We start from the raw sequence: 25,523 nt of genomic DNA on the forward strand, positions 1-25,523 counted from the left end.
TTGATGAAATCACGAGGCGGAGATCGATTGAGAGAAAGAGAGAGAAATATTGGATGATGTGGGGAAGGAGGAGGCGCCTCCGGTAAGTAGGAGACGGCAACGTGGGAGGACGAACCTTACCACAGGCGGCTCTGTTGCCCCTTTCGTTCTTGCACTGAAAGTAAGAAGTGGCGACAGCGGAGAGGAGAACGAATGCCTACGATGGCGAAAAGAACGAAGGCCGACGACGACGACGACGGCGACGGTGGTGGTAATGGCAACGACGACTTCAGGAATCAGGAGTGCAAAACGAGGGTTTGTATGTATAGCCTTTTCATCTTCGCTTAGCCTTTGGACCTGTTTATTTGATGCGGGCCGGTTTAAAATCAATACATTTAAGGACTCCTTATTGTTATTCCACTATCGTTCAAAACAAAAATAGCAAAAATATGATAACTTATTAGTTATTTAAATTAATTATTTAAATATGAAATGGAGTAGAATATATTTTTATTTCTATTTTTTTTCTGTAAAAGGTTTTAGTATCGTAGATGTCATTCTTTTATAATGTTTCTGTTCTTGATATATAGGTTCACTAATGTGCATTATTTTAGGGCCATTAAAGTTTTTTACTTTGTAATTTAATGATCATTATTATGTCTTAGCAATATTTGTACGTTGAAGGTTCGGGTTCAAAAGTTAATTGATAACTAAGTCATAAAACGAGATCTTTCATCAGCTAGGCCTGACCCGAGACCTTGAAAACAGCTTTTTCAAGTGTCAGTCGGACTCAATCACTCGGAGGATCATTCCTTCTTCACTCTCTTGCTATTACCCGCAGGGAGCGCAGTTGTAGCTGTAGTCGCAGTAGGGGAAAGTTAATCATACCTAGTTCAGTCTCCAGGTTCAATAGATGCCTTTCGCGGTCGCCCTCACTGAACCGACTTGAATCTGAACTACGATTCAGAGCAAGTCTTACCGGAATGCCTCTGTACTCTTTCTAATGCTAATGTCTTATTCCTTAATTCATTTTTTATTCAATGCAGTGACAGCTATTTTTAGTCATTAAATGTCGAGAATTTTTGGTCATTAAGTCCCTAATATAATGACTAATATATTTAGTCATCACGCATCAGATACAATGACCCTCTTATTTTATAATTCAATGACTACTGCTATGTTGTCATAATATTTCTATGTGAAGGTTATGTGGGTTTGAAAATTCAGTGACGATTTTTTTTGGTCACTAAGTCTGCAATGCAGTGACCACTTAATATTTGGTCACTAAATTTGTAAGACTACCAAAACTCAGTGACGACTTAATATATGGTGGCTAAAGGATGTTGTTAGTGACCAGATTTTCCGTCGGCACTAAAAAACAAATCACTAAAAAGGACTTTTCTTGTAGTATATATATATATATATATATATATATATATATATATATATATATATATATATATATATATATATATATGTGGTTGTCATATAAATAACAATATAAAACTTTAACTTATTACAAAACTAATTTTTCTAATTTTACTTTTAACTTTTCGGTTAACCTCTTCCTTTCCTTAGTGGCTATCTTAAACTCTTAACATGATGTTTCGAAGTTTAACTTAACAAGGAAACGAAGAGAAAATAGATATAAATGAGAATAAAAAATAAAAGAAGTTGATTTTTATGGGTTTCATTAAAAGGGATGAAATGATAAGAAATTGAAGGGGAAAAAATCCAAATTTTCCTTCCAATTTGAAAGGATTTTTTAAAGAAAAAAACAAAATGTTTTAGTTTACTTTCATTTCTCTTGGACTTATAACATAAAATACAATTTTTCTTGCATGTTCCTTCTTCTTTTCTTTTCTTACTTCATTTTTTTTCTTTGTTAAAACTCGAAACCTAGATTTAATCGTCATGACCATTTTAAATATCAACAATCGATTGAACACTAACACACTTTTGATCTCAATGGAGAAAGCCAATGGAAGTCGAAAGTGTTTGTTGACATACTGCTATAAAATATTAAAATTAAAAAAAGAACAAATTTTTTTTAAACAATTAAGATAATAATTTAGAAACAATGAATGAAAAGTCCCACAAACAATCTAACAGTAAAAATTTTAAACAATTAAGATAATAATTTCACCAATTAAAAGACCTACTAAAGACGAACAAAAAAAAATCATGATAACACTTCACCCCAAATCTTCCGAGGTGGTCAAGGATATGGAAGTTAGGTTAGAATAGCGGATGTATGCAATCTATTTATAGTTGGTAAAATTCAATCTACACGGAAAAGAAATGTGTATGATGGCAGAGGAATTTTCAGACTAATCTAGAAAGATTTGTTACTTTTTTTTTTTTTTTTTTTTTTTTCTTCATATTATCAAATTATACAAACTCTTTTATTATATTCCTGATTTTCCAACTTCCAAGCTCGATATTTTATATTTTGTTTTTCGTGGACCGGTGTCATACAAATAACATATTAAAAAAAGAAGTATGTAACTAATTCAAAACATCCCGTAAATAAGATTGTTTATTATTTTGATAAAACAATTTTGTATAAGTGAACAATTGGAATTGGATTGTGTCTTAAAAATTCTGATTTTTTTTATTTGTTTTCTAAAATCCAAGGAAAATTGGATAGTATAAGCAAACCGAATAATAATTCTTTATTTATACTTTTAGCTTTTAATATATATATATATACATATATATATATATATATATATATATATATATATACACACACACAGAGAGCGCTAAGTTCAGGTATTCAAAGTAATTATTGTGTTATTTTATGCATAAATATGAGTCAATCATTCGTAAAAGGTATTTGTGTAATGTTACATTATAATTAATATTTTAATTATGTTCATCATCTCAATTAAATTCCTATATATTAGGAAATTATTTATGAATCCTATCACTTTTAACAACTTCTCCCTCTTTTTATTTACATTCGATCTTATTCCCTCACCACTTTCTAAAACCCTAGATCGGCACACACCTCTCGTATCAATCATCATCATAATTTCACCATTGCCGCTTATTCATCCTCTATCTCAATTGTCGGCTTCATCATCCATCGCCGAAATCAGTCCATATCTTTATTTTTCATCTCAATGGTCGGCTTCTTCCTCGTCCCCACTGCCACTGATTCATTCGTATAGTAGCAGCGAAACCTAGCTCTAGTATCACCCTCCAGCAACGGCGCCCACTTTCGAGAGCCTCCCGGTATGTTTGAACTTATAAAACCAATCTTATATTCTCCGAATTTCTGCAATCACACGTAGCTAAAAGGGGAAAAAAATGTTTTTTGGGTTTTGTATGGCTCGTTGTGATTAGGAAAAAAACAATTGTGCTGAATTTCTTATTGATAAAATTTAAAAGAAAAAAAAACATATTTTCTATGTTTTTGTTTCGTGTTCCTACTGCCGCCATGTTCTCTTTATTCCACTTATTCTACTAGATTAATGCTTTATGAGTTTGATATTCTTATTATTTTTTCTAATGGTTATTTAATATTATGAAGTAAATAAGACCAATTTCATAGTCAAATGTCAAATTTATATCTAATTGACAAACTTTAAGTTCTGGGAAGATAGAATGACAAACTAAATGACTTCAAACAGAATATATATTTTATATAATTGTTATTGTTCATTCTTCAGTAAACAAAAGTAGTTACTCCTCCTCCATGGATTTGTATATGCTGTTTTAATTAGATTATACAATTCCAATTCTATCGGAATGGAATCACGAATTCAAATTCTATCGGAATGGAAACACGAATTCTAATTCTGTTGGAATGGAATATGGATATTTTCTCATTAATTATACATGTTCTACAATTTTTGGTTATTGGTTTTGGTGCAATTAACAAGTCCGCATATTTTTCCAAAGGAATATAGTTTTTTATTTATCATTTGCTAATGCGTTATTGGATTCTAAACTACAATTAGATTTATTTTCACAGAAGTTGATACTTGAAGAACGGACAACAAAATTGAAAGTGTTTCTTAGCAACATTATTCTTTTAGAATGAATTAGTGTATTTGTTAGATTTTGATGTTTTTTTTTCCCGATTTGAAAGTTTTTTAGTTTTATTCTTTAATAATAAATGTAGTTCTTAGCAATTGTTACACGTATTCTATAAGAAGTAATATAATTTTTATTTTAATTCTTCAATTGTTGGTTCGAGAATTTGTTATTCTACAAGAAATTTTTAAAGTCATGATCAAGAAATATGTTCAAGAATATTTTTATTATTTTATGGTTCTAGAATATTTTTATTTGTAAACATACTCAAACATATTCTGTCAGAATGTCCGAATTAAAAACCTTATAATTCGTAAAATCGCATTTTTAAAATTAATAGAATCTATGATCTCTTAAAATATGCAAATTTCATTTATTAAATCTATATTAATTGACTAAAATACCCTTCTAGTTAAATTAGATGATATTTTTCAATTATATTTAATTCAATAATATGTATTAATCAATTTCTTAAAATAAGTAAAATGATTGGCCCACAATCATTCATACATTCACACAATAATTAGTTAGAATATAATAACCTAAGTCTATATATATATATATATATATATATATATATATATATATATATATATATATATATGGAAAATTTCACATATGTCCTCGCAAACATTAAGAATTACGTCTATATCCTTTCAAAGTTCATAATTACGTATATATCCTTAGTAACCTATTAAAATCACATTTATATCAAATCTTATAATTTAATGAGGTATTAATCAATTTAATACCAAAAAATATATTTAAAAATCAAAATAAAAGGTGATTGTACTAAATTACCCTTTCAAAATTATTAATAGTAGAACTAAATAGACTTAATTAGCATTAACCCTAATTAAATATGTCAAAACCTCAAACACGTCAAAACTAAACCTCAAAAACGTGAAATCTTCAAGGCTTTCATCACGTTGTTTTCTTCTTCAAGGCGTGAGAACTTTTGCCTTCGTTTATTCAAATATCGTTGCTACAAACATAATAATAAATCACGTTATTTCATCACAACAGGTTAATCTTGTTCTTAATTCAATTAATTTTGGTTTTTGATTAACTTTTTGCATTCGATTAATTCGATTAATTGTTGGCTCTGCATTCAATTATGTTTGGTTTGCAATAGATAGTTTATTATCCTCCTCTTTGATGGATAATGAGGTTGATGCACCGAGATGGGACATAAGTGGTCACTCGCCCATAATTGAGTAAGTTTTTATCAACAATGAATGATACTTTATGTTTCCCTTCAATTTTATTAACTGTTTTTTTTTTGCGGTCATCAGACAAGTAATATCGGAATTCAAGTTTAAATTGAAATATGGAGGCTTCTTTCGATTAGCTAGGAACTCATGTAGGCAAGTGTATTGATTTGGATCTACAAAATGTCTCTATATAAACACATTTTCATACGACTTAAATCATCTAGTTGAAGAGGTGAAAAAACACTATCCATCACAAAGCGATATTGTTTTGTCAATAGTATTTGTTGACAAATATGCAAAAGAGCAATGCTTTATTGAACTTGATAATGATAAGAGCTTCATGGTGATGCTAAACATGTATGATAAGGAGAAAGAAGTAACAATTTATGCGACAACCGAAAAATTAAGGTATAACCCTAAACCGTTAAGTTCCCAAGATAAAGTTATTGATGAATCTGATGATGAAAATGAGACAGACTCAGTTTGTCCAAGTCAAGAAAGCTATCATAGTCCTCATAGTTCCGATAACGAATATGAGCTTCTAAATTATGGGGAAACTTATGCATATAGTAAGGTGAATTCATTTATGAAAGTGAATTCTAAATTCTCAAGTGTAATTGCTTTTAGAAGAGCATTAAACCATTATGCACTAACAAATGAATTTGAGTATGTCATTGAGAAAAGTGATTTGACAAGACTTACAGCATGTTGTGGAGATAAAAAGTGCAAGTGGAGAATTCATGCTTCTCTTACACAAGATGGGGTTACTTTTGAAGTAAGTATAAATTTTGAGAAATACTACATTCGTCGATATTGTTATTATGTTAACATAATTATATGTTTTTTTTTTCAATTTTGTAGGTAAAAAAATTTATAGAAACTCATTCTTGTACTCGAAGCAACAAGAGTGGTAACAAACATGCCACTCAAGGATGGATTGCTGATGTTGTTACCGACAAGTTGAAATCTGAAGGCGATGTCTCTCCTGCCGACCTAAAAAAGTGGCTTATGCATACCTACAATGTTGAAGTACCATATATGAGAGTCTTTAGAGGAAGAGAACAAGCTTATACCGATATGTATGGCAAGTGGGATGACTCTTATGCAAATATATATGATTTCAAAAAAGAACTTGAAAAAAGAAACCCAGGAAGTGTGGTGGAGATTGATTTACAGACAGTTGGTGAAAAGAAACATTTCCTACGCTTTTTTATATCATTAACAGCATGCTCTAAGGGGTTTCTTGCTGGTTGTCGTCCTTACATTGGGCTTGATGCTTGTCATTTGAAAGGGAAATTTAATGGTGTGTTAGCCGCTGCCACAAGTATCGACGGTAACAATGGTATGTTTCCAGTAGCCTATGGTGTGCTTGAGGCAGAGAATACAAAATCATGGACTTGGTTTCTCGCGTCACTAAAAAAAGCGATTGGTACACCAAATGGTCTTGTTATCTCTTCTGACATGCAAAAAGGCTTGGAATTAGCTATTACACAGGTTTATCCTAATATTGAGCATCGAGAATGCATAAGACATTTATGTAGCAACTTCAAGAAACATTTTCGAGGTGACTTTTTCATGAGCAAACTATGGGAGGCTGCAAATACCTACTCTGTTAGTAAGCATGATAGATTATTAAATGAAATTGCTACTAAATGTGCAGATGCAATTTCATATTTGAATGAGAACCATAAAAAGATATGGAGTAGAAGTAAGTTTGGCACACTTGTCAAGTGTGATTACATTACCAACAACATTTCAGAAACTTTTAACTCTTGGGTAGGTGACATACGTTATAAACCGGTGCTTGATCTCCTTGATGCAATTAGAGAAAAGCTTATGGAACGATTTGACAAGAAAAGGAGTAAGGTGCAAAAATGGAAATGACCACTACTTCCAAAAGCAAATAAGTATCTCAAAACAATCACTAAGGCAAGTTAACGAACTATATATATACATAATTGTTTTTGCATTAAACATATATATTTTTCCTGATATTAGTTTGTTCTTTTTTTATTTTCTAATGTAGAACTTGGGTGAATATCAAGTTTGTAGAAGCAGTGATAATAAAGCAGAAGTGAAGTACAAAGGATATCATTGGGATGTTGTATTGGATGAGAAAAAGTGTAGTTGTTGAAAATGGCAAGTTACAGGCCTTCCGTGTGTGCATGCAGTTGCTTTTATTGCTTTCACAAGGGAGCCTAATTGGGACAAATATGTTGATACATATTTCACAGTCGACAAGTTTAAAGAAGCATATGCTTTAGAAATTAGTCCGATGCCTGGAAAAGATCAATGGGTGAATATAGAGACAGTCGAAAAAATATACCCTCCTATTATAAAACGACCGCCTGGACGACCTAAAAAGAATAGAATTATACCACATGATGAGCCCAAGAAAAGACACAGATGTCCGCGTTGTGGTATGTATGGACACCATCAAAGGACTTGCAAAAATCCCGCGTCTCAAGGTTTTGATGAAGCATCCTCTAGCAAGAGGAAATAGCACAAAATATCATGAGTTTTTGTTATGATGTTCATTACATTTTAGTACTTTAATGCTTTCTGCATGGATTTTTTATTTTTATTTTTAATTTTGGAGCATGTTTTTAATGAATTTATTCCACATGGATTGTTTTTGTAATGTATTTTCTCCAACAAGGACCATTTATATAAACATTTTCTGCTATAGGGACTGCATCTGTCATCTATTTCTGTTGTAGGGACCATTTTGTAAATATATTATGTCATAGGGGCTGTTTATGTAATGTATTTCTCCAATGGGGGGCCATTTTTATTGGGCACAAGGACCATTTTTTAATTTTTTCTGAAACGAGGACTGTATTTGTAATGTTTTTTCTAAAACATGGACCAGATGTGTATTTTTTTTTTCTAAAACATGGACCAAATCAGTAATGTTTTTGTGCAAAAGACCATTTTTAAATGTTATTCTGAAACAGGGACTATATCTGTAATGTTTTTCTGAAATAGGGGCCATATGTGTAATGTTTTTTCTGAAACATGGACCAAATCTGTAACGTTTTTGTGCACAAGACCATTTTAAATGTTTTTCTGAAACAGGGACTATATATGTAATGTTTTTCTGAAACAGGGACCATATGTGTAATGTTTTTTCTTAAATATGGACCAAATTTTTAATGTTTTTGTGCACAGGAACCATTTTGTCAAGTTTTTTTTTTTTTTTTTTTGCCATAGGGACCATATCGGCAATGTTAACATGCTACAGGGACCAATTCTGTTTTTTTGTGCCATAAAGAGCAATTTTGTAACTTTGTTTTTGAAACAGGGACCATTTTGTATTGTAAATTACTATTTCAGTAACCATAGAACAACAACATGAAATATATGAATTTGGAGGGTAAATAATGAAATGACACCAAACTTAATTTTTGAATGGCTAAAATGCATTAAGTATTAACAGCAACAAGAAAGTTACAATACAGAGATAACAAAAAGTTACATAAATTAGATGAACATAATATAAAGAATCTTTAAGAAAAGACCAGCAACAACACCAACACTTTAGCATCATCCTTTGAAATAAAAATCCTTTGCTTGCCTTTTATTATTTGGATTTTCAAAAGAAGCAGACTACTTGTATTGGTGTTTCCAATATAGCACTCTACTTATGATACGGTTTCTTGATCGGGATAGAATTAGCACCCTACCTCAAAAGCATCACTCTTTTGCATCAACTAAGATTGACATGTCATGATAACAATCTACTTGTAGCTTAAAGTGCAGAACTTGCACATATAATTATAAAGTACCTGCATAGGGATGGAAGACCAGAATTATAGCTAGAGTTAACTAGGTAGCCACTTGAAACAATGTAGATTACGTATTAACTTTTAAACAACACATCCTCTTTATAGACAATAGATGGTTAAAAGGTTAAAAACTTATTTTTCCATTGTAAAGAGATCAACAATATATGAATATAAAGTTTTGTAATTGGATGATGTAATGACAAAGTAATACCCTTTGGCTAAGTAAAGAAAGTGAAGAAAATGGAATTTATTTATCTTTTCAATTCACACCAAACAATACCAATTTTTTTTGACCGGTTCACTTTACAACATGCAATATGGTTTGTTAATCGATTGTACCACACATATTGTAACATAACATTTAAGCAAAATATAAAGAAAAGAAAAAGATTCTATCTTTTTCTCTTACCTGTGTAAAACTGAAAGCATGTTGAAAAAATTTCTTACAACAGGAGAAATAAGGGAGGGGCAGTTTAGTCAAATGTGGGTTCCACTATGAATTTCATTCAATTCAGCAAGTGTTCTTTCTCATAATGTCTATTTCACTTTATTGTTGGTTATTGCTTATGAGGGTGTACATCTTATGAGCATTTAGAAGAGAAGAATGAATAATCACCTGTAATCCAACTAACATACAGTCTCCAACTTCAAAGATAACATTAAGACCTCAGGGTGAAAACTTTTTCCATGTTAGGAATCGGGGATCCTAAGTTAATATATACCCTAAAACATTCAAACAATAATTTTGATATTTTGAAACCAGGAAAGACGATCCAAACCAACAAAGTAGGAAATTGGGTACAAATGCAAAACCTGAACAGCACCAAATCACAGGGAGATCAGAATCCGAGTTTTGCCTTGGGATTTTATGTTTACTGCAGCAGGGGAAGCCGACGAAATTGGGGTTGAGACACATCTTCGGCTAAGGGGTGACGCTTCAACTGGTAGTAATCGGTGACAATAGGAGGGGGGAAATCGTGGGTTACAGTGATTTTGTCGTGAACAGAGGAGGTTGTGCCTAGCTCACAGCGATGAAGAGTTGTCGTCGAAGTGGATTTTCAAAGTATCTTGGCATGAAGGCAACAATGGTTTACAGGTGATGGTCGTCGATAGAGGGTATAGGAGAGAAGAAGGTGAGGTAAACGGTGAAAATGATGGTGTATGAATCGATTGAGTAAAGAGAAAGAGGCCTTGAATTGAATTATTAGTTACACCTTTAATTGATTAAAATTATTTTGGATTTAATTGTAAAGGGTATTTTGGTAAAGTTATATATAGTTTTGAATTTTATATAATTTTTTTAATATTAAAATCCTATAATTCTAATTAAAAAATAGGGTTGGATAAATACGTAAATGTTATAGTTTTTAAATGATATATACGTGTTTTAAATGATATATACGTAATTTAATATTTTATAAGGACATTGACGTAATTCTTAAAGTTTGGAAGGATATATATGAAATTTTCCCATATATATATATATATATATATATATATATGAGTGGTTCAAATGAGAACCCAAAAAGGTTAAGAACCTTAAGAACCATTTTTTAAATGTTTTCATTAAGGGTATTTTGGACAAATCCGATATTTATATTGTATTAAGCAAAATTTTCAATTCCCTAGTTAACAAACTATTTGTCACTTGTCGTTGGACCACCGTCGGACTGTCGTCGGACCGCCACCGAACTAACCTTAAATTCGGTGGCAATTTTCTAGTTGTATTTACAGCTTAATAAAATAAACATTGTAGTTGTCATTTCTTTGGTAATATTTTTTACTTTTCCAGCCAAAATATACAAAATTTTTGTAAAAAAAAAAATAGAATTATGTCTTGAAAAAAAATCAATTTTCTTTTTTCAAAATTGTAGATTTCTTTTAAAATATATATCGTGTATAAGAAATATTTACAGTTTAATAAACGTGATAATTCACTAATACACATTTTAATATTTTCATGCATACATTCGTTCAAAATTTAACACAAAATGTATATAAAATATATAACTTAAATAGTCAACTTAATACAGTCCATTTTTTGGTTTAACACATAAAATTTACAACATAACATTATACAATCAGATATACACTAATTCACATATTTAAAGACGTTAAACTTAGACTCTTTCACCACCACCGCGACCAATTAACACACGTCACCACCAACCACCCATGCTAACGTCGCAATCATCATTGCTTTCAAATCAAAACTGTATATAAAATCATTGATTGACAAGTTATATACTATATTCACAATTTAATAAACCAATTAGTTCACTTATTCAAAGTTCAAGGCAAAATAGTTTAAAAAAACTAATACATTTTTACATATTTATACACTAAAAAATACTTATATTCACAAGAAATTAATACAAATATCCATATATCAATCGTTTATAATTTAACACAAAATTCATTAAAAATTCACAACTTAATATAGTTAATTCACAGTTTAAATAGAAAATTCACAGTTTAATGCAGTCAAATCATAGTTTAAAGACAAAAATCACAATTTACTACACAAAATTCACAGCTTAACATAGTCAATTCACAGTCTACACAAAAAATTCACAGACTAATGCAGTTAATTCAAAGTTTAAAGAACAAAAATCACAGCTTAATACACAAAATTATTATCTTAATACAGTAAATTTACAGTTTAATACACAAAAATTATAAATTCACAGTCATATTATCAACTTAAAACTCTTAATACAGTCAATTCATTGTTTAATATACAAAATTCACAGCTTAATACAATAAATTCACAGCTTAATACACAAAATTTGCAGCTTAATATAGTCAAATCATAATTTAAACAGAAAATTCACAACTTAATGCAGTCAATTTACAGTTTAAAACATAAAAGTTACAGTTTAATACATAAAACTCACAACTTAATACAATGACGAATACATGATTAAAACTTACATGTGTCTACTTAAATGATGTGAGAAAACAAAAATGTCAATTTTTTTTTGGTGTGTCGTCTTGTCAGTAATCTCACACACATATAATATTAATTTTATTAAGCAAAGATAAGACATAATATAAATACAAGTAATATCTTACAATAGAAGTGTTTTTATAATTAAAAAAAATCTATTTGTGATCTTTAATACAAAGCCTTGATACTTTAACCAATAAATTAACAAAAAAAATTTACATTATATATAAAAGCTAAATTTAATAAACTGAATAGATTTACATATATTAACGCACACTAAATAAATTACCAAATAAATTTACACTATACTATATAAAATGATGGAAGAAAAAAAACCAAATGATATGTTTACTAATTTCTTAAAAATTAAAGTTTGATACTTCTAGTTGAAAAGGTGAATTGCAGTCTCACTTATGTGCCGTGAAATGAAAAGTAATGCTACTGTGTGCTAAAGTCTTTTAGTTCCTATTTCCTAGAAAGTCAACATTGTTAAAAAAATTCAAGATGTGTCCTTATATACGGCAATTAAAATATTTCAAAAAATGCAAAATGGTTAAAATATATATAACATAATTAGTATATTTCAAAAAATTCAGTTGTGTTTGGTTCATATGTGTCCGCTTCAAAAGTAACATATGGTTTCTAACTTAAAACTTATATTTATATTTAGATCTAAAGGCTAGTAGATCTATAGGCTTGTACTTTTTTTAAAGTTTATTTATACAAATATTTATAGTTATAATTTTTTGTTTCATTCGCAGTTTAATAAAACAATTTAAAACACCCATTCACATTATTTATAGCTAAAAAACGTATCTGGTTTGTTGAATCATTTCATCAAACAACTTGTGTATACCACATAAATTTATACTTTAATAAACTATTTCAAAACTTTTATTCACAGTTTAATAAAACAGTCATGGACTCTTATTCATAGTATTCACAGTTTAAAAACATACCTGATTTTGTTGAAGCATTTCATCAAACACCTTGTATGCACCACACATATAAGATCTATAAGCACCATACAAATCAGATCCGAGGAGAAATAAAAAACAGAGGTGAAGAGGAGAAGTCGGTGGTGTAACAGATCACCGTCAACCACCGTGAAATACACCACATACTCTAGATCTAACCTGAATGTGTAAAAATACATCAGATCTGATGTATATATTGTTGTGTTTTCACCAGAGACTACAAAGAAAAGTTCAGATCTTGAGTAAACGAAACTTACTTATGTCCTCGTTTTAGATCTATACATCGTTGGAAAAGCGAGACATCGATGACAGGCGGTAGTTTATAGTAGTAAGGTGGTGCGACGACGACGTATACAACGACGATCTGATTATCGGTAGTGGTTTCTAGATCCACGTCTGATGTATGTCAGCGGTTCCATATCGGATACTCGCCGGAGCAGATCTGAAGCAACGATAATATCTAGTGATCTTACACGAGAAGATAAAATGAGATGGTTACATCAGATCTCATCAGATCTGACGAGATCTGTGTTTTCTTTGGTTTTGGAAGTCGTCAGAGGTAAGATGAAGAGGTTCAAATATGTATAATGGTGTTGGAGCAAACGACGGCGACGGTTTGACGGTGATTTAACGCCGACGATATCCGATGCGCCGGAGGTTGCTGGTGGAAAGTTGTTGTAGGATGGTGGTGGACTAGATCTAGACCAAATCTGAATAGATCTAAACTAGATCTGACGAGAGAGGAGGCGATGGTGGAGCTGGTTACTAACGGTGGTTGGAGGTGGCCGATGGCGATGGTAGGAGGAGGTGATGGTTCTTCGACGGTAGGAGGCAACAGTTCTCCGGCGGAAGGAGGCGACGAATGTATGAGGGTGGTGGTTGGTGACAACAGGTTGAAATGTTTGTGTGTTCTTGGTGGAGATTGATAGAATTTGAGAGATTCAAAAAGTATCAGATTTTTTTGTTTTTAGAAAATATGAGTGAAATGAAAATAATAGATGTAAGTTAAATAAAATAAATTTCTTAAATAGACAATTATGTCCTTATTTTTTTTTTTGCCATTTATAAATACTTAAAAAAATCACAATATTAGAAAAGACTAAAACAAATTAAAAATAAGTGGTTCCTATGGTTCTTAACCTTTAATGGTTCTCATTTGAACTTATATATATATATATATATATATATATATATATATATATATATATAAGTTCAATTGAAAAATAAAAAAGTTTGAAAATAGATGAATCATTCTCAGCCAATCATTTATTTTTACTACAAAACGCTCTGTCGTATCGGCACGATAGAGGATGAGTAATATTCATATATGAATATAAATGTAAGTGTATTCATATATAAATCCACCACCATCACCACCTCTGCCACAAACCATCAGTTCCATATTCATATATGAGTAATCACTTCTTCTATTTTTATTCACACTTGACGTCCATTTGATAGACTTCAAAGTTCTTATGGGCTGCATATGCCAGGAAGATGCGAACATACTCCATCCATGCTACTGGTGCGAAAGGTTCTTCGTAGTCTATCCCTTCCTCTTGACAATACCCTTTCACAACCAAGCGATCTTTGTTTCTTATTACATTACCTTCTTTGTCAAACTTATTTCGAAACACCCATTTTAGTCCTACAACCGATTCATCCTTCGAAGTTGGAATCAATCTCCAAACCTTGTTACGCTCAAACTCATTGAGCTCCTCCTGTATTGCTTGCACCCGATCAGAATGATCAAGATCAATCTTAACATTTTTGGGCTCAATCTTGGAGATAAACGAATTAAACATGCAAAATTCCATCTTGGAGAATAATGCAGTCTGCTTCGCCTTTTGTTTTGCTCTCGTAAGAACTCCTGAAGGTGCTTCTCCGATTACTTGTGTCTTAGGATGATCCTTGGTCCATTTGATTAGAGGAGGATAGTTTGGATCATAGGATGGATCCAATTTTGCATTCACTTTCTCAAACTCTGACTGAGCATCCAAATCATTGTTGTCATTCTCATTCTCCCCCTCGAATGATGGAGGTTGCTCATCATTCGGAATAGGATGCTCCCCCTAGATTGGACTTTCGTGGTTGACTGGAGGATTTAATTCCTCCCCCTGGAATGGAGCATTCGTAGCTTATGGTGAAGATGGATTTTCAGAGGCCTTTGGACTAAGTGGTTCGTTTCCAAGATCCTTTGCTGCATCATCAATAATCTTCTTTAGTTCATTTTCCTTGTTATCTGCTGCTTTTGATTCCAAATAGATCCCCTTTTCTGGCTCATCAAACAGGTTCATGAATTCTTCGTAGAGGTTTGATAGAGGAATCGTCATCGGATTTGTCATGGGAAAGATCTCCTCAGATTGACGTTCGGAAGTCTAATACTTCTTTAAATAATTATCATCGAACGTGACATAGTAGGTTTCTTCAATCCTTTTGGATTTCTTGTTAAGAACCCGATATGCCTTTGAGGTCAGAGGGTACCCTAGGAAGATTCCTTCGTCAGCCTTCACATCGAATTTGGTCCGTTGCTCCTTAGAGTTGAAGATATAACACCTGGAACCAAATACATGAAAGAACTTGACATCAGGTTTTCGCTTGCTTAGAATATCATATGGAGTTATTGAAAATCGTTTATTGAGAAGAGATTAATTTTGAGTGAAAGAAGTTGTTCTGGTCGCCTCAGCCAAGAAGTACAATGGCAAGTTCGCAAAGGATAACATGGTCCTCGCAGCTTCACATAAAGACCGGTTTTGTCTTTTAATGACTCCGTTCTGTTGAGGAGTGTAAGTAGCTGAGAAGTTATGTGCAACTCCCTTTTCTGTCAGGAATTCTTCAAACAATTGGTTTTTAAACTCCGAACCATTATCACTGCGACCATTCCGGACCAGATTTCGCAGTTGAAGCTTGATTTGCTTGATAAAGTCCTTAAGCTTAGAGGTAGCTTCAGATTTCTGTTTAAGAAAATAAACACAGGTGAATCTGGAAAAATCATCGGTAATAACTAATATGTATTTGTTACCACCAATACTCTCGATGGCCGATGGTCCACAAAGATCTATATGTAATAGTTCAAGTGGCTCAATCACTTTGGTCTTGATGATTGTCGAATGACTCTTTCTACTCTGCTTTCCAAGTTCGCAGGCTGCACAAAGATGTTCCTTCTCAAACTTCAGAAGTGGAAGTCCTCGCACATGGTCGCCAAGTACGAGTTTGTTGAGGTCCTTAAAGTTGAGATGTGAGAGCCTTCGATGCCATAACCAACTATCATCTGTAGATGCTTTCGTAAGAAGGCATATGGCAAGCTTTCCTTTACTAGGATTCAGATTCAACGGATACATTTCGCCTTTCCTGTTAGACTTCAGAAGCACTTTCTTGGACTGCTTTTCGATAATTTCCGATCCCTCATCATCAAACGAAACTTTCAGACCAGTACCTACAACCAGTTAATATACACTTATGAGGTTGTGTTGCATGCCTTCCACATAGGAAACCTTCCGAATAGAGAATTCCCCATTCATAATCATGCCGTATCCTTTAATTTCCCCAAGTGAATTATTCACATACTTGACTCGTCCTCCATCCCTCAATGATCTGAATTCTCTTAATTCTTCTCTCATTCCCGTCATGTGACGCGAACATCGACTATCAATATATCATTCGGAGTCAAACTGTTCGTCAACCAAGTAAGATCGCTTTATCAGTTTGGAATTCTCTCCTTTTGTGATTTTAAAAACAACGATCCTGTTATCTTTAGAATTCTTTTCTTTGAAAGAGATTTTTCGTTGTTTAGCTTCAATTTGTTGCTTGGCAACCTTTTTCTCAATCTTCTTTTCCTCCTTTTTCATGTGTGTTTCGGACTTCTGTAAAGGAGTTTTAGATTCCAAAACAACTTTTTCTTTTCCCTTAACATCTTTCGATGTATTGGCAGATTCTGAAATATCTGTTATTGGAGAAAAGTTAGGTTTCATCTTTTCCAAAAATTTCGTTTGTTTTGAAAATGATGATTTTTGAAAAAACATTGGTTTTGAAACATGTGGAGAAGATTGTGATTTTGAAATTCTTTTAGGATTCAGATTTGAAGAGACATTCTCATTCTGATTTACAGATCTTTCTTGATTAACAAAGTTGGAATTCTAAGATTTCCATAAATGCTTTCTCTCTTTCAGATTTTTCCTATATCTAGCATTTCGTTGACGTTTCATGGAAACAAATTCCTCTGCTGACTTATAAACACTAGCCCTAGATTTAGCTTTTCTAACAGGAATGTTAGTATGTTCGGATGACGTATCATTCAGAGCATTTTTCGTTCCACTTTGACTGCCTTTCTCGTAACAGGAGTTAACTTTGTTCAGTGGTTCTGCCACGTATCTCCCTTTCGTCTTCCAAAAGGTCATCTCCGAGAGTCCTTTGGTTTCATCAGCATTGTCGATAGGAGCAGACCAAAAGAATTCATCACACCCATATGCATTATCTTCTTTTACGAGGGACGATTATTCTAAGGTTTGTTTCTTGTTTAGTCCATAAGCTGCGAAAACCTGATTCGGAACAGTTTGAACTTTCGGAAAAACTGTTGCCTTTTCTTTAAAGACCTTTGAACCATTATTTTCAGAAATATGAGCATACTCAACAGAATTTTCAGAAATCAGATTTTTCTTTGGTTCAGGTTCACTTTTTACAAATTCTGAGCAGTCAATCTCATCCTCCATAGAGATTTCACTCATGTCACTTTCATCATCAAATTCAGATACATTTTTAGCATCAAAAGTATTTTCTGAACTTAACTTAGTGCACAATGAGTCAAATTTATGTACAATATTAGATTTAATTTGCTCATTATCTTTCTCACTAAGAATTTGTTTCAGCATATTTTTGTGTTCTTTGGACTGCATGTAAGCTTCAATTTTGTCTAGTCCAATTTTGTAAGAATCAGAGACATCGTCAGAGGAAACAATGGATTCGCATTTGTAGCAATCTGCATCGATTTCGTCCTCTTTCAATTCAAGAAAGGGCAAAATCATTTTATGGATATTCTTACCTATTTCACAATCAAGATGCAGCTGAGTGATATTAAAATAAAGACGTTTAGCAATCAAACAGAAAATGTTTTGTTGTTTCAAAAGCCCTAAATTGTCTCGTTGTAAATAAATCACATCATCCCTAGACCTAGACAATTCCAACTCCAATTTCTCAATCCACATGCGTCTCTCTTCACTTTTGTTCGTAACCCTGCTGATTTGATCAGTTAAGTTAGAATTACTTAAACGAGTTCTTTTTAGGCTATTACTTAAACTGGAGACAGTAAATTTTAAATCATCTAATTCAGTTTCGTACCGAGTGACAGGAATATTAAGAGATAGAAGAATAGATTGTACCTTGCTGATCACTTTCTCGCACTCACTAATCTGATCTGAAACAGGTTTCGCTGCGAACAATTGTCTATGACATGGCCGCCATCCGTAATGTATCCTATTTACTCCTAAACGTCATTGCAAACCATCATGCACTTTCCCTCGTACCCGGGATCCTTAGTCTTCATAACGAAGCACTCACCATGAGTGGGTATTCGAACTTCTTCATCCTCTGAATCAGTTGACCACACTTCAACTCTTCCGAACTCGTCATCATCTTCCTGCACAATCAAAGCAGGTTTAGCATTATCAACACTCTTCTTTTTCCTAAGCTCTTCTATCTTCCGAAGATAGTAAGCTTCATCCTTATCTTCTTTGTCTTTATTTTCACTCATTATTTTTAACATGCATTCCTTTGCCAAATGATTCTTGCTATGAGAATAATTGCAGTCATAGCCAGAATCTCCCACCAACTTGTTTTCTTTCTTCAACTCATCCATATGAGAGTTCTTAGCATTCTCGTCCTTAGCCTTTTTGGAACTATATTTGCCTTGCCAGTTCCTGTTTTTGGGACGCCCAAAGTTCTTTTTCGCAAAATTTTTGGGATTTGACACCATTAAGGCATATTCCTCTTTCAAAAGTTCACAGTCTGAGAGATCAGACTCTGAATCTCCTTCTGCTACAGTTTTTCCCTTCGCAACCAGGGTCAAAGATCCCATTCCGGAAACAACCTTCCATTCCTTTGTTACTTCATCTTCATGGGACCTAAGAATTCCTACTAGCTTTGCTAATGTATAGTTCTAGAATTGTTCATGAGCTTTTATAGTCGAAACAACTGCTTTCCATTCAGACCTCAACCCGTTCATAAGCGTGACCTTTTGTTCTATTAATTCACATTTTATTTTGTGCTTCATCATCCTGCTTAAAGGATGGTGGTAACGATTGAACGTTTGATCAAGCTTTTCCTCTGGCTTCTGAACAAAGGCACAAAACTTTGAAAGAAGCAGCATCTAAATGGAGTGTTCCAGAGCACTATCCCAGATCTCCTTTGCCGTATCTCAGGAACTCACCAGGTGAAAGGTGTCCAGGGGTAGTGCAAACCTTATTATCCTCAAGGCTTTGACGTTCCTCAGCAGTTTATCATTCTCATCTTGTGGAATATCTTTGGCGTCGATAAGAAGAGCGTTGTATTGTGGTTGAGTTTTGATAACTCTCCTGGTTCCCATGTGCATGAATGTTCCATCTGTTATAGCTTTCCAAATAGTCGTTCCATAGTCTTCGATACCTAGAACATAGTTCTCAAAATTTAAAGCCCAGACTTCATAGTCTTGTGGGAAGAGAATAGGGATCCTGGTAGTAGATCTGATGCTGCTAGAAAGATTGAAAGATAAAGTGTGTGGATCTTCAGGCTGCATGTTGTAGATTCACTAAAACCTGTAAAGAATCAGATGTGTAAAACTAAAATCGAGTTTAGGGCGTAATAAGGTTTAAGATCCAACGTCAACAATCGATCAAAATGATGAAGACGGAAAGAACAGATCCAATAAAAGCGGAAAAACCCTAATAACACTTCAACAGAAGAGTTGCGTATGATTTATACAATCTCCTGCTCTGATACGAATTGTTGAAACAAATAAGAGTTGATCGATAGATTCTTAACAGAAAAGTAAATTACACAATGAAAACAATGATTGAAGGTGTGTTGAATGATTAAAATCAATGCCTTAGAAGAGCTCGATAAAGAACTTCTCTGTAAAGGCACGGTAGGGAATCACAAAAACGATTAACCCTAATACAATACATGCATGCATTATTTAAAGCCTAACCCTAGCATCATAAAAACGGATGGACAGGCCCAAACCATAAAAGGGCTAACTACATACCTACTAAATTTGACACAATCTAATAAATAATCCAACAATAGAGTCATTTATGATGATGTGAAATTAAGAAAACGATGACAATTCATACAAGAATTAGATTCATGTCATTTAAAAATCTTAGAAGAATACGAAGTCAGTAATGGAGGTTTTGGATCATTGGAGCTAAGAAATGAAAAGGTTGATCGATATGAAACTAGTCATTGAAGGATCTTGTATGTCCAAGAATAATATTAAAGTGATATTGCTAATCAACATATGATACTAATGGGTCACACTAACAACAACTTGATATAATTAATTATTTATTAGAAATTGATTTTAATAGATATTCAATAATCTTTTATAATTAAATTGGAAATTATTTATTTATAGGAAATAATGAATTTTTATTAGCAACTAACATAATATATCATCTGGTATGATTTATTAAGTCATGTACATCTTTTTGGACTAGAAAGACTTTTTGTCTTTGTCATAAAAGTTAAGTTTTATATTTTATAAGAGAGTTTATAAAATTTATAAAACTTTGACTTTCTTTTATAAAATCTCTAACTAGTTAGACTAGTTATTGGCTTTTAATTATTTTATGTAAAAGAAAGACATGTATAGCATGGGGGACATTTAGACTTTAGGGGACATGATTGTCTTAAAGTGTGAAGGACTTGTGGGTAAAGAAACTTACTTTAAGAGAAGGCTTTCATTTCTTTCTTCATTTTGCTTAAAAACACATAACATGCATTTAGAATGCATGTTCTCTTAATTTTGTTCATCCTTTTTGAAGAATATTTGCTTCTTTATTCTCTCATTATATTCTTACTTTGATAAGAACATAAAGCTTAAGATTTTAAGAGTTTTACAAGACTAGCATATTAAATCAAGTTGGTTTCATGTTGGTGTCTCAAAAGTTCATCATTCTTCATCAACTTCCAAGCCTCCCAAGAGGACCCAAAGAACTACAAAGGTTGTTATTTCTTTATCTCTTTTTTGGTTGGTGTTTAATCTTTCCGTAACTTGCAAGACGATCCTTGGTGGATTTAACATGTTTATGTTATTCAAAATTTGTAAGTCTTTTGTTGCTTAAAATCATGTTGAATCTAGTTTTTGAATAAAAACCCAACAGTCGTAGGGAAGAAAGTGTTAAGGTATTTCATTGTTCTCTACTTGTTTTATTAAACTACTATATGTATAAATTATATGTACATTATTACAAAACTATGAATTAGTCACACATAGTAAGAATTGAATGGCCACACATTCGAATATTTATGTCGCTAAAGGTACCATAATAAATTTCACGTTATTAGTTAACCACATATGAACTTTGATCGTGTGACCATTCACAAATGTATTGCCACACCTTCGAACATTTATGTAGCTGAATATCACTGCTAAGTTTTGGCTGATTATATAGCCACATCTGAATTTAGAACAGATGACAAATGAAGAGTAAGCTCGAAGCATTAGTCACAATATATATATATAAAACATGACAAATGTATGTCACACACTTGAAAAATGTGACCAAATGTCATATATGGTCACATGAAGTAATTGTTTATGTGTCTAAATCATAGATTCAAGTTTGTCACACATGATTTCAACGTAGCAAAAATCTTGTACATATGGTCACATAACTTATTATATGTGTCTAAAGTTTAGAGTATGTTAGCTTTCCAAAACCTAATATGTATAGTCATATGTTATTTCTAGCACGATCATGTGGCTATATGGCTTTATAATAGCCATACCGTATCACAAATGTGTATCTAAATGATGTTTATGGCCGTGATTTAGGTGATTATATGTGTCGAATATATTCATAACAGTCACGCCATGAAATATTCATGTGGCTATTATTTAGAGTAAAAATGTGTAAACATGGTTATCATTAAATTTGATATTAGTCACATTGAGTGTTTGTGTGTCTAAATCATGAGACTATATATGCTCACATGAAGTAATTGTTTATGTGTCTAAATTATTAAGTCGAGTTTGTCACACATGATATCAGTGTAGCAAAAATGCAGTACATATGGTCACATAACTTATTATGTGTATCTAAAGTTTAGCGTGTATCAACTTGCCAAAAACTAACATGTATAATTAAATACTAAGTATTGGGTTTTTAAATTGAATTAACATTTAGCTCACTTGGCTAACACATTTCTTTGTAGATGGGTGGGGTTCTAGTTTCAACCGACTTTCAACATGTTTTTGCATATTAAAGTCCTTTTGACCTAATAGTATAATATATGCATTGTACTTAATTAGAAATGGTATGGTCAAATGGTTATTGTAATATGTTTTTTAGTGAATGGTAATGTAAAAGTGATGTTATCACATCAAATGTATTTATGTGGTAATTTTCAAGGTTAATATACTACAATAAATGACAATGTACGGTAAAATATGGAAGTCATAAAAAGATACAACTTATCATTCCATACAATTGTTCCAACTTTATTTGCAGTAGTTAAACATAAAATTAAGAAAATGGAACTCTATGTAATATTAAAATAAAAATACAAAGTTTTAAAATAAATTACAATAAAACAAAATATATATATATATATATATATATATATATATATATATATATATATATATATATATATATATATATATATATATATATATATATATATATATATATATATATATATATATATACTAGAAAATTTTAAGGCCCGTGCTAAGCACGGTCCATGGAGGGTGATTTGAATTTTTGAATCAGTCATCAAAATATATTTTGCTAATACCGAAAAAGTGCAAGTACATTGTATTTTAGTAATACTTTCATTTATTTTTATTACATCTTTGTACTTAAAGAAGTTTCTATCTAAGTCATCGTACTTCCAAAAACCTATCCATACAAACAATTAACAATTAAAGACAGAGTAATCAGCATATGCTATCCTGAATTTAGTTGCTTGAATAGAGGCTTGTTTGGTAGTACATTACATCTATGGTGTCCCTATCCATTCACCAAGTAGTTGGAAAGGTAAAGGCCATGAGTCTTTGTTCTCCATAGGTAATAGTATTTCTCAAGCACCAACTTTGTAGGCTCGGTCTACAAGGGAGAATCCGGAACCAATTTGGTCAACCCTATATAAGAACGTTATAATATATCAGATCAATGGAAGATTTAAGTTTAAATATAGACACTTTATACCTTTTTTTTTCAAGCTCGACAAGTATTTCATAAGTGTAATGCTTCAACCACTCCACGTGCCCCCACTTGACTCTGATGCAGAAAAAGAATTAAAAAGTAAATAAGGGCAGATTGTGAAAAAGGCCATGAATTAATAGGAGAAACCCCATTTCCCTAACTTCACTCTTAACTTCATTAAGCAAAATAGAAATAGAGCAATGAGATAAGGATGGTTTTTGAAAGAGGTCATCAGTTATTTTAGAACTATAACAAAATAGAAAACTTGGAGAGTTTTTATAACAAAAATATTATTAGAGGTAAGAAGTTAAACAAATGACCTGATAAGCCGTAAGCCAACTTGTGGTTATTGTGTGACCAACATTGAAGACTCAAACGAAAATATTATCTTAGAAAAAAGGTGTCAGGCTCCTTGATGACTTCCCTGCAACTACAAGGCAACATACATAACTGATGTACATAATTTCAAAAAACTATATTTTAGCAAAAATAGATTGAAATGTCGTCATAGATATCAATGTTGAATATAGAAACTTGCCTTCATCTGTAACCAACATATAATGTGCTTTTGCACCATAAGAAAAAGAATAATGACCTGTGATGGGTAATGTTGGTATTTTTCTCAAGAGTAGCATGGACATAAGGGTACTTTGGGTGTTTCCGTTGGTTCTCAAAATAGAACTGTTTTATATGTTGTTGAAATTAGAACCTCCACCACTTGAAATTTTCAATGATTTAAAAAGAAAAAAAAACAAAAACAAAAAATAAATTGAAACCTATACACATTGTAGAAAAAAAAAATGAAACCAAATTCAAATTGGTTTAATTTGGAAACCTGGAAAACCAGACATACTGTCAAAATTAAATAAACATAAAAGCAATGAATATTCGGCATAAATCCAGAAACTGAGAGTGAAACTGAACTGAAGTATCCTTCAAAATCCAATAACCAGAGAAAGAAATAGACTTAATTAAAGCAAAAACGAAGAATAAACAGAAAAAACAAAGATGAACATTCATTAGAAGTGGAAAAGATGAGATCATTAAAAGTTATATCCCTACCCAACTTCCTAGCTTTATTAACCTTCAAAACCCAGAAACCAAAACCAAAATCGAAAAATATAAAAATATATGAAGAAAGACAATTGCGTTAACCACATAATATATAGTAAGAAAGAACTTTTGGCTAAAATCTAAAACATAATTCCACAATCGATTAATCTTCAAAACCAAGAATAAAGAGAGATTTGGACCATAGTAGCAAATTAAAAAGAAAATCAGAATGAAGTCATGAACCTTCATCAGAAAACATATAATAAGAAATAACATTTGAATTGAATCCAAAACCTAACTCCCAAATTGATTGATCATCTAACCCAATAATCAATAAACAGTGAAAATACTAAGACATATTTAGAAAACGTACATGATAAGCGGGAGAACGAAGACGGACGGCTCATACAGTTTTTGGATGGAGGTGAAACGCCATCTTAGAAGGTTCAAGAAGCACCATCTTAAACATAGACGATTTGAATAGATAAACTAATAAACATGATTTGAAGTTAGGGATTTCCATAACTGAATGTCGACGGTGCTTATTTGAACCTTACACATGGCGCCCTGGATTTGTGGTAAATGGAGAACGAGTTGTCGAACGGATAAATGGAGAAGGATGGACGATACATCGGCAGGAGGGAACGAGCGTCTGACTATAGAATTCTGGGATATAAAGAGGATACGACAAACGGAACATGGGTCGATAAGAATCAATGTTAATCTTGATAGCGCCGTTTCAGTAAGTGCGTGACGTGGCGTCTAATGAAGCGGGTGAAATTGATTTAGGCGGCATGAGAAAAATAGGGTTTTTGTATATAATAATGATATATATATATATATATATATATATATATATATATATATATATATATATATATATATATAGGGTGAGGTTCAATAGAGAACCATAATTAACCAATGAACCAATCTTTTTTTTTAACATTTAGAGCTTATTTTTTTATAAAAAAAACTAAAAATATAGAAATTCATAAAATTTTATCATTTTTCCAATGATATCAAATTCGATAAAAAAATCATCAAATTCACTGTGAATCTGTGCAGATTCACAGTGTAAATCTAAATTCACACGGTGAACTCGAAAAATAGATAAT

At 32.1% G+C, this 25,523-nt stretch overlaps 1 protein-coding gene across 1 annotated transcript; it reads left to right on the forward strand.

Moving 5' to 3' along the window:
- Positions 1 to 201: 201 nt before the first annotated feature.
- On the forward strand, positions 202 to 7,740 carry LOC145140565 (uncharacterized). Its single transcript, XM_079074010.1, has 6 exons — positions 202 to 294; positions 5,319 to 5,322; positions 5,462 to 6,012; positions 6,099 to 7,103; positions 7,264 to 7,360; positions 7,472 to 7,740. Exons 1-6 carry the CDS (start codon positions 202 to 204, stop codon positions 7,738 to 7,740), a joined length of 2,019 nt encoding a protein of 672 aa, XP_078930136.1.
- The last annotated feature ends 17,783 nt before the right edge of the window (positions 7,741 to 25,523 follow it).

The sequence above is a fragment of the Lactuca virosa genome, chromosome 9, assembly GCF_052849685.1.
Source record: "Lactuca virosa cultivar CGN04683 chromosome 9, Lactuca_virosa_CGN04683_v6, whole genome shotgun sequence".
NCBI lineage: Eukaryota > Viridiplantae > Streptophyta > Magnoliopsida > Asterales > Asteraceae > Lactuca > Lactuca virosa.